Genomic DNA, 11,324 nt, shown 5'->3' on the forward strand with positions numbered 1-11,324 from the left:
CTAACATTATTATATCAATTAGATGGTACGGCTTAGGGAGGAATCATCTTCTTGACAATTCACAGATAAAAATGCCCAATAGATCAGGATATTTTTATGGGATAAACATACAGCATTACAGGCAGTGAGGGTCTTTTCACATTCCCAGATACCAGGGAAAGATTGTAGCAGCAAACACATAAAAGCACAGCAGAAGCAAAAGACATTCTGGAATCTGTGATCTTATAGCCTTGCTTAAAATAAGATTGACCCATCAGAGAGTTTTCATCCTGGTGGGCTGACACCTTGAACTTCAATTCCCATCTGCTGCTCCTCTGACATTGTCACCAGCAGACAGAAAGATTAGAAGTTCAGTGTCATCATTGGCTAACAAGTTCAAGGTCAGCCTGGGCTATATGAGACCATGTATTTAAAAGAGTAGGAGGAGATGGGAATCTGGAAAAGACAAAACTATATGGACAGAGAGGCCTGTTGTTGCCAGTGCCTGTGGTGAAAAGGAAGCCTTTACTATAAGGTGTATAGGTGTCTGAAAGGGCTGGAAATGGTCTATATCATTACTTCAGTGGTGATTACATGAATGTATAAATTTGTCAACATTCACCATGTTGTACACATTTAAAATTGGTGATGGTTATTATATAAGTTATGCTTCAAATGAAAACAATGGATAAACATACCCAAGGGCCTCACCTTGAGTGAACCTTGAGTTCCACTTTACCTGGGGAAGTAGCCTTTTAACCTTCTCATTTGTAAAGTCTTGGGAGGGCAGTTTTTAAAATTATGTTAGTTTATTTATTTACTTACTATTTTGTGTTGTATGTGAGTGCATATGTGGAACTCAGAAGGTCACTTGTAGGAGTCCGTTCTCTCCTTTACTGGGTAGGTCCCTGGAATTGAACTCAGGTTTTCATGTGTGGTGGCAAACATCTTTACCCACTGAACCATCTTGCTGGCCCTGAAAAAGCTTATAGTTAACAAGATACTAATGGTCTCTGTTTTTATGGTGAGAATCCCTAAACTGTGTTTTCATGGAACAGTAAATGATCCACTTGTTTTATGATCTCATTGCATCCTGCCTTTTCTTTACCTCTTTCCCAACCTAGAAAAACTAATTGAGGGACTCAAATCTCCTGATACTTCTCTTCTGCTCCCTGACCTCTTGCCTATGACAGATCCTTTTGGCAGCACTTCTGATGCTGTGATTGGTAAAATCCCTGTCTTTTTCTTCAGTCATACCTGTTATATGTGTGTGTGGTGGTGGGGTAGTTCTGGCATGGGGAGGGGGTAGAGGGCAGAAGTGCCCTGACACCTCTGTAGCCCCTGTGCCTGGTTTGAAGCCAGCAGTCAAGGCTGTTAATTCTGTCTATGCCAGTACAAACGAAGTGTCTTTTTCTGCTTTCCATGTGTGCCACCTGTAACTCTGGTCTTTACTGATGTCCTGTGATTTCTCCAGTAAATTCCTTATGAATAAGGAAGAATATGGGGAAACAAAACTTTTGTAAAAATAGTCTGTTTCTAGTTGGCCCTGGGAGCTTCACTGAACTTAATAGACTTGGGCTGATTCTTCTTTAGAAGGTCAGTGCTTGTAACAAATACCCCTACCAGGAAGTCTGCCTAGCAGTTCAGCCCCAATGATAGACCAGGTCAATGGCTTGGTCTGCTTACTCTGTTAATATTTTTTTATGCTATATAAGCAAAACATATAAACTGTTTGGACTCCTGGAAGGTTCAGTCACTAGACTTTAGACAAGAAATGCTAGCACTCAGGAATGCCATGGCATCACAGAAAGATAGGCCTCCATTTGTGAGATATCACAATGGCAGAGCACTTCCCTGCTACATCATGGTACATTTGAAGGTTGTGCATTAGATTGGAGGATGTTTACCCCAAGTCTGTCCTATTAAAAGGGAAAAATTGCCCAAACTAATTTTGAATGAAGCTGTTTTGATCATCGTTGGCTTTTTTAAGTAGGGCATCACTGTGTAGCCTGGCTGGCCTGAGACTCATGGCAGTCCTCTTGTCTTAACCTCTGCAGTTGTGGGATTAAAGGTATGAGCCACCATTGCCTGTCCTGAAGCCAATCTTTTCTGACATGGAAGAATTTGCTGCTTGAAAGTTGCTTGTCTCCCACACTTATTTGTAGGACCTGGTGATCATTGCACTTTCCTGGTAGTTAGCCTTGTACATGCATGCTCTGTCATCGAAGCCTAGACAGCGGCAGAAATAAGGTCACAGGCTGTGCTCTGCAGCTTGTCTGAGACTTGTGGAAGCAAGCCTCCACGGGTTTTCCTGAGCAGCATCTGACTTCTTCCTTTTCTTACCCCTTCCTCTCCACTGTTAATACCCCTGATACAAAAGAAAAGTCCGATGTTGCTGTTGAGAGTCTCATACCTGGACTGGAGCCGCCTGTTGCCCAGCGCCTCCCATCTCAGACGGAGTCTATGACCTCGAACCGCACAGGTCAGTCAGGGTCCATGTAGCTGCAGAGCTGGTCATTGCAGTAGCCTCAGGGCTTCCACCTGTGACAGATGAACCTCTTTTTATTTGCATTCTAGTTGGTTTTACAATGGATGTTATGAGTTGTTCTTACAGGCCTGGTTTCTGGATATTGAGTATGTCCTTGTGCTAAAGAACTGAGTACTTTTTGGAGCTGTGTTTTTCTTAAGAATGACTCCTGGTCTTGCTCTGATTACAGAATTTTATTATTCGATATTCTTTTTCCAGGCCTGGGGATATAGCTCAGTGACAGAGTGCTTGACTATCGATCAATCCCCAACACCAGAAAGAAAAAGAAAAAAAGATCCTCTTCACTGGTGGCAGGTTCCCTCTACCTCTTTAACATAAGTCTGCTCAGATAAATGGCTGCTGTAATTCTTCCAGCTGTTACGCAGACATGTCCTTCACTCCATCGTATGCACTACTGGCATCTGGATGTATGGACCTCGTCTCCTGCTGTTGATACTCTTCTAGATCGGGCTTCACCGTCTAGATGTGATCTTCCTTTCACTTGCAGGCAGAGTAGAGGTCGGTCTTGGACCCAGTATTGCCTTTGCTCTCATCTGAACATTTCCGTCTTCGTACCAGTCATTAGCCACACACACACAACTCTGATTGCATTCATTTCAGTGAGTCCTGATTACCTTGATACGGTTGTCTGATCGTCTGCCTTAGGGAGAGATAATAAACTAATGCTTATAGGGAAAAAAAAATCACCACAAAGGCAATGTGGTTCCTCTTGTTTTCACTCATTTGGATATTTTCTCCCAGGAAACACTCCCTGCTCAAATGCTTCATCTCTGAATTTTACCTCCCCTAATTCTTGACACGAAAGAATACACTATTCTCAAAGGAGAATTCGCATTTAAAGAATAATAGGAAGAGGCATTTTGAATGGCAACCTGGGAGTGTCATGGAGGGTTCCTTCCTGAGAGTTTCAGTACTTCACTTAGTAGTAACTTTCTTCCTGAGTGGGGAAAAGTTAAGTGAAACTCTAGTTACAAAGTCCTTTTTCCCAGTGGTATTTGCTGAGAACTGGGTTGTTAAGTTGTATTGACATTGAATCACAGACTTGTTTGACCAGCAGTTTCTGAGCTAAAAATCTTACATTTATGTATACTACCAAATAGAATCTAGGGTATATGTTTTTGTGGTTAGAAGTTCAGAGAGCTTAACGTGTTTCTTTTGATTTTCTTTCTGCACCTTGGCTTGTACATATGGCCTGTAAATACAATAATTTAAAAGTCAAGATATAACCTCACAATATTGTTGTGTGCTGTTTAATGCCGCCATTGCGGGGATGCTGGTAACTGGACTACGCAGACTCTCTCACTGGGGAAGACTCCCTGCTGGACTGCACTCTGCTTTCTAACCCCACTGCTGACCTTCTGGAAGAGTTTGCCCCCATAGCACTCTCTGCTCCCTCTCATAAAGGTAAAGTCTTCCTGGGGAGTTCCTCTTACCAACAGTCTGTTAGTAAAGTCTTCAGGCTGTCCATTTCTATGGAAACATGACTTTGTATCCTTAGCCACTGTTAGAGTTCTTCTCTGAGTAGTTAATAAGCCCTAACAACTACAGAGAGGTGCAGAGATCACTTTCTGACAAGAACTGGGATGCAGATGGCCCATGTTACCTTTGAGAGCCATGTGCCTGTAGGGGCAACCACATAGATAGGTGAGCCAACTGATCGATTGTGAGTATTAATATGACCTTAGAAAGTAAAGTTATTTCATCAGATCTGATTCAAGGTTTTTGAATGTAAAGAAACACATCTCTCAAAATCATTCCTCAAAAATTGAACTTGTGAGAGTGTTGAGTATTATTTCGCCTTTGGGTCATAATTGATTCCTGAGTTTCTCACTCTAACCTGCCGTTTTCACTCCTTAGTCTTGGTGTGGTCTGGTTTGAGCCTTTTCAGGCAGAGTAGCTTGGGTTGGGTTCTGAGGTCTGTTGTGGTGATAGCTTGCTTGCATATGGCAAGCTTATTTCTGTGTTTAAGGAGTAGTAGAAAATAAACAGGTTAAGCCCTTTCCAAAGGAAATTCAAGACGAAAGCCTCCAGAGATGACTGGAAAATGCACTCATGGGTAGCAGTGACGATAGCCTTAGACATCGATGGCTGGCAGGAGTCTGTTAGTAGCAATGTGTAACCATAGAGAAGCATTGTCTGCCAAATAAGTGCTCAGCTAGCATTTGCTGGGGGATATAGAAAGTAGAAGAAGCTGGGTGTGGTGGCACAGGCCTTTAATCCCAGCACTGAGAAGGCAGAGGCAGGTGGATTTCTGTGTGTTCCAGGGCGACTGGGGCTACATAGTGAGACACTGTCTCAAACTAAACAAAATAAAAGAACAACCACTAAAAAAATGGGGGAGGAAGGTAGTCTAAGAAACTTATGCTGGCAGTCTTTTGTACCCCAGTATTCTGAGTTATTTAAAAGTCTTTTTTCACAGAGAGGGAGTCTTGGCATTTTGCTTGCCTTGTACATGTTGGTTTGGGGCCATGGGATCAAACTCAGGACCTTGCACGTGCTAAAACACGCTCTGCCACTGAACCGTGCCCCAGCCTTTTAGTGTTTGAGGTGGTGTTAGTCAGGCCTCTGTTGACTCAATAAAGATAGTGAACACTTCAGAGAGAACTTCACAACTGGAATTATGGTCTTCTGCAGAGTAGAGAATTCTTCTAAGACCCCATTTCTTAACCATTTATGAAATCTTAACATTGTAAGTTCTACAAGTTTTTACTTCTGTATACCTGTGTTTTCCAGTTTCCTACTTTTATTTCAACTCAGAATAATTAGTATTTTCACCTTTCAGAACAGTGATTGTTCATAGTTGAAGGCTTGGCACCTCTTTCCTGTTCTCTCCTTTGTAATCTCTTCTTCTGTTGTTTCTGCTTGTGTGCTTGCATTCTGTATTAAGCTGCAGAAGACAGTAGCCTCATCTCAGGTTTCGGAGTCGCTGAGGGCTCGGAAAAGACGGCAGAAGATGAGTTTGACCCTATCCCTGTTCTGATAGCCAAAAACGCGCAAGGTAAGAAAGAGGCTGGACAAGAGAGAAGAGCTTGGCATCCGTTCTCACCAAACACTGTCCCTAGCCTGCATGGTGGCTGGGAACATCACCATTTGGTGAAGGACACTGGATGATGACAGTCAGTGTAGGCTGGACCAACATGAGAGGCAGGTGGAGATGCTGATCTATGGAGCTTAAACCTCATTGGTTGGGGTTTATTTAGAGAAGAGTTAGTTTTTATGAAATATCAAGCCAAAAAGAAAGTGTTCTCTAGTTGGTAGAAGCCTGAAAGTATATGTCAGAAGTGTTGAACATTTTTTATCATAATTAGAAAATCTGTAATAGATGTTCTTCCCAGAGAGCTAACAGTGGTATTTTGCTGTCTGCTGCATCAGTAGACTTTATGGACCATTCTTTTCCTTTTTGGTGGATTGAATCATTTGATCATGAATAAAACACTAAAATACATTATCTATTTATTTTTAAAAGCATGTTCTTATTGCAGTATCCTAATAACTAATTCTCCCCAAAGCAGAAACTGATCCGTACTTTATAGGGAGATGGCTTGCTGTTGGTAGGCTAGTAGACAGCCAGAACTTCTTAGGCAAACAAGTTGGTTTGGAACCAGTGGTATCTCTGCAGTGTCCTACCTCTACTGTGGTGTGCATGGAGTGAACTTCTGGTGGGAGGTGGTGGCTGGTCAATGGCTATGTTTAGAAATCAACATGTAAGACTTTTAAAATGTGAAATGTTGCTTCTCTGGATTTCTTTGTTTTTCTTTTTCTCCTTTGCTTGCTCTGCACATCTAACCCTAACCCTCTGTGTTTTGTACTGAATCCTATCTTTCCACTTCCAGGTGGGCACTCTAGAAACAGCAGTGGGAGCTCTGAGTCCAGTCTTCCCAACCTAGCCAGGTCTTTGCTGCTGGTGGATCAGCTCATAGACCTGTAGCCGTGAGCCAGCAGCAGACGCAGTTCTGTAACCTTCAAGCCGTAATACACATTTGCATTACGGAGTTACGAGAAATATGATTTTTAAAAAAAAATCTGCAAATAAGGGGCCCTCAAGCCCCTTTCTCCTACCCCTTGCCTTCTCCTATAGAAATGATAAGGAAAGAAAAATCTCTGACCCTCCAGATCCGTTCCTTGGCCGACTCTTCTCGTTAGTTTGCTGTGTTTTCTCATTCCCCATCTTCAATAGCATTACCTTAACTCAAGTGCTAGCTGCCCTGAGCTTCACCTCTGCTGGAATCCACTCACAGAAGCTTGACTGTCACTGAGCTTATGATGGACACTTTGTCTCATTCTTGCTAGAAATTGCCCCATGACAGTCCTACATAGCCTGTCTCCCAGATGCTGATGAATGTGTGTCCATTCTTGCTTTCTATCCTGATGCAGTATCATGAGGCTATGGCAGCTATAGCTGGTTTTATCCCCAGGCAATAGTCCGGAGACAGGTGTGCAGTTTAAACAGGGCAAAACTAATAGGATATGTTTGTGAAGAGAATTGGCTCAGCTCTAGCCAGCTCACTTGGACCTGGTTTGGAAATAGATTGAGCCAAGGGGTCTTACGCCCATGCAGCCTTCTCAGCCATCTAGTTTGTCTAGCGATCTGGCTTCCATTGAACTGTGATTTGTCCAATCTGGAGGCGTGACTACAAGTGCTGGAGATCCCTGAATAAAGACGTATGTGATAGAAATACCAAGCATTGCTATCCTTCCATGTTAGCTGGCCCAAGCTGGGATCTCAGAATTAGACCAAAACAAGACAGTGGTGGGAACAGGATACCTTTTACTAGAAGACTTTTCATGGGGGGTGGATGGGGAAGGGAAGGAATTGTAGCAGAAACAGATGTATTTTTCTTGTGATTTTTTTATTTTGAATCAAATATTGTAAATTGTGTATAAATGAAGATGCTGAATAGTTCTGTTTCCACTTGGCATTTCAAATCTGACATCAGGTGTCTGTACAGGGTTTTGATCTCTTTCGCTTGTATAACCACATAGCAGTCCTACAGTGTAACACATGGAACTGTTTCAAGTAGAGTGTATGTCTTGCTCTAAGCTTTCAGCAGGCCTTTGTCTCTGTAGAACAAGCATGTTGTTTATTTTCAGATAATCAGAAATAAGTGTGCTGGCCCAGTTTGACTGTGGCTGCTTCCCTTCTCTCTGGTGTTGAAGTGGCTGAAGCCAATGGAATATGTGCAGCTAGCTGCCTTTCCTTGGCTTCCTAGAGTGAAAAGACCTTAGACTATTGTTCACAGATTTCCATAAAGACCCTGCCCTCGCCCTACAACATGCTCCCCCAGTCACCCTCTGTGTACTTACTCATCAAGGTGTGTTTCCTTCTGATGTGGAGAGCACTTTTGTAAAATCACCCTTTAGAAGAGGAGTGGGCACCAAGAGCCCCTTCCTCCAGTGCCATTCTCCAGGGTTGGAAGGGAAACGCTTAAGTTTGTCAGATTTGTACAAATAAAATCCCAAATCTATTTGCTTGTTCTCTACTACTACTTTGTTTCTTGCTCACATTTGCACTTTAAGTGGTGGGGAACCAGCAGCAGCAGCAGCAGCAGCAGGAGCCTGCAAGCCCGGCCCTCTGGAGGACCACCATTGTCTCCAGCAATGGGACAGCAGGAGGAGTGGACACTCAGTCTTCCTTCTGACTTAAAATCCTTCCTGGGCCAGCTGAACCCAAATGAGCTGAGGAAAGGCCTCTGCTAGAAGAGATGGTTTCTACAGGTGAGCGAGGCACGGTGTACAGCGAGGATGGAGGAGATGTCATGAAGAGCTCTCCACAAGTGGGCTGCTGGGAAGCAGGACTTGGTTAACCCCTTGGTGGACAGGAAATGGTTGTGTCCTCTTTCCTGGACATAGAAAGAATGTATAAACTAATGAAGGAAATGTTTATTTTTAAATAAGGCTAATGTTTTAGGTCTGTGTTTTCATATTTGTTTTTTCCTCATGAAAACATTAGCACTATAATGAAATGTCAGCTTTCTCAGTTTAATTGCAGCTATGAAGAGTGCAGTCTAGAAATTAGGTTAAGTGTCTCTAACCCACTTCTTCATGTGTCACCCGGAATTATATTGAGATCTATTGTGTAGTCGCTTAATGGAGACACTAATGAAAATGAACAGACTGTCGCCAGGGAAGATGGTAAAGCCTGGGTGAGGGAACAAGAGACCTAGGCAGGCTGACCCTTAGGAGTAAAGCTTGGGTGGGCAGAGCTACTTCTCTATGGAGAAGTACATTCTAGTGACTGGGCCAGCACAGCCTTCCTTTGCTGCAGCCTAAGCTGAGGGAGTAGCTTGAGAAGAGCATGGTGTGTGGTAACTAGAGATGCACAGGACAAGACTGAATTATATCAGGGACTGCAGAGACTATCCACTAGTCCATTTACTTCATCTCACTGGTGTGGACCTGACTGATGAAGACTGGCTGTTGAGAAAAGGGGCCGGGGCAACTCAGGCTTCTGGTAACCCGTCCAGACCCTGGCTTATGACCTTGGACAGGCACTCTACTCCTCATAACTGATGCTGGATTGTACACAGGATGGTTTTGGATAGAGGATGTGTGAGGCAGTAGAAGCACAGCATTGTTATGCTATTGTATCTAGGAGGACTATGAAGGATTGTATAATCTGGATGTCCTTCAGGTAACTTCTATGCTCTTGCCATTCCTAAGCTTTCTTCAGCATTTACTAACAGAGGATTGGAGTGGGCAATATTTAATCTTGTTGCTACTTGCTGGTTACCTGACTAAAAGCCCACATCATTGGAAGCTTGGAGATAGATTTTTCTTCTGTAATATTAGGCACACACAACCTTACCTAGTACAGTAAAACAGAATCCAGAGACTTCTATTATTTCAATCTGTGTAATCAGGGATTTGCCATTAAAATATGGGCAAATACAATGTACACATGTTTTATTTGATCTTCTCTCTGCTGAGTGGAAGTAATTACTGTACCAGAAAGTATCACAAATTGGTATTTCCCCCAGATAACCAAATTTAATTCCCAAAGTTTCTAAAAATACGGTCCTCAAAGGAGATGAGGTTTAAGTGGTCACTTCTAAGTAGTACAGTAATTGTTACAGTGATTTGTGAAGTAGATAGATCAGAAATGTTTCATGTGTTTGATTGTTCCCCTTGGAAGCATCTGATTTTGCTTGGGAAGGGAATGCTAACCCTAGCAAAGCAGGCCAGTGTCAGCTGAGTCGTTCTTAAACTCTTGTCCTTAGACATGACATCTCCAGCGAGAATATGGTTGTGTTTTCTCAGTAGCCTCCCTCACAGCATCCACAAGTCTTCTTATGTTTTTTTCTCTGATACCTCTGCCTCTGAGTAACACTGAGTATTCCAAAACGCAGAACCACTCTGATAAGATGAAGACTTTGAAACTCCACAGGCGGTTCCTGGAGAAGACTTCATAGCTGAGAGAGATTTCCCCAGCACTGAGATAGGGGAGGTTTACAGTCCTCTGGTCTTTAGGAAACTTAAATTTAAAGATGCAGGTTTTAAACCCCACTGATAGAGGTTGTCACTCTGCTCGTTGACATTTCACTTTGGACTTGGCTCCTCCTGATCAGATTGGAATTCTAGAACTTGGATTTCTAATAATTGGAAGAAAACAAACCCAAAAGGGAATCTGTTTTTCTTAAGATGTGATATTTTTGTGATTTGCAATTCTCATTTCCTGTACTCCCGGATGAGTGTTTGTTTTGATTCAAACCAACATAGTCTTCCCCCAGGCCAGGGTTAGTTTTGTCTTCAGCAGTGCCCAGGGAATGAGGAGAACTTTGCGATGGGGGTGGCTGTCTGTGCTCCGTGAACTAATGATGCTGGAGCCACCTTGGGTCAAGCTAATGTCTCCTGTGACAAGGTTCCTCTGGCATCAAGCGTCTTTACCCTTCCTGGTCTGCAAGATGACTGCATTCTGTTGCCACTGACATGGAGTTTGGGGATGCGAATGACAGCATCGCCCAGAACAGAGTTAAGCAAATCAGAGGCTGCCCAACAGAATGTTTAGAGTGGAGTGTTCAGTGAATACTTGCAGATACGGCAAGCTAATTTATATTCCTCTCTAGAGACCAATTTTACCCGTGCAAAAATTAGACCTTTCCGTTCCACAATGATAATGTTTCCCAAGTTGGATGTGCTTGGCTTTTGTGAACTGAATGAATCCCAGATGGCCTCCATTTCAGTCTGTAACAAGATATCCTATGTAGTTTCCCCTGGGTTTTCTTTCACTAACTGGGAGGGAGGAGGCCTGGAGGCTGCTTGGGTAATGCTAACTCATGCAGTTCCCAAAGGGTGACAGTTGGTAGAAGGGAAGACCTTCCTTGGTTCTCACTTTGGTGCAGTGTCCTGAATTCACGTCTGTGGGTATTCTCTCATGCCTTGTTGTACATGCCTTTGTCACCTGGATGGATTCTTCCTTTAGGTCTTTAACTTGTCTTCCCCAGGGAAGCAAAGCAAAATGATGGAATGAAGCTATCTTGTGCAGTAAAATGTGAAAAATGAACACTGCTTTGCAAGTATTGTATAAATAAGTCTGTAAACAAATTTCTTATGTAAACATACAGAGGAATAAAGCTTTTATCTGTTCAAACAAGTGCATGATGCTTAGATGTATAAATAGCTTAAGGTAGCTGTTATATTCCTCCAGAAGGACTTGAGCACATTATTCAGTGGCTGCAAATACCAGTGGACAAGAAAAGTGTGGGCAATTGTACAAGATGTCCTGAGGAAGGAGTAGTGAGTGCACACCTATGCAAGATGTCCTGAGGGAGGTTCAGTGAGTGCACACCTGTGCAGGAGG

General features: G+C 43.0%; 1 protein-coding gene across 6 annotated transcripts in view; it reads left to right on the top strand.

The window, feature by feature from the left end:
- Positions 1–11,117, top strand: part of Aak1 (AP2 associated kinase 1) — a 154,164-nt gene extending 143,047 nt beyond the window's left edge. For all 6 annotated transcript variants that reach the window (XM_036180952.1, XM_036180953.1, XM_036180951.1 and 3 more), the window contains 5 exons: positions 1,104–1,205; positions 2,360–2,461; positions 3,821–3,931; positions 5,415–5,525; positions 6,361–11,117. In XM_036180952.1, coding sequence (XP_036036845.1) covers positions 1,104–1,205; positions 2,360–2,461; positions 3,821–3,931; positions 5,415–5,525; positions 6,361–6,455 — 521 coding nt within the window. In that variant the 3' untranslated portion in view covers positions 6,456–11,117. The remainder of the gene's footprint in view (positions 1–1,103; positions 1,206–2,359; positions 2,462–3,820; positions 3,932–5,414; positions 5,526–6,360) is intronic.
- Positions 11,118–11,324: the final 207 nt, after the last annotated feature.

Source organism: Onychomys torridus, chromosome 3 (genome assembly GCF_903995425.1).
Source record: "Onychomys torridus chromosome 3, mOncTor1.1, whole genome shotgun sequence".
Classification (NCBI taxonomy): Eukaryota; Metazoa; Chordata; class Mammalia; order Rodentia; family Cricetidae; genus Onychomys; species Onychomys torridus.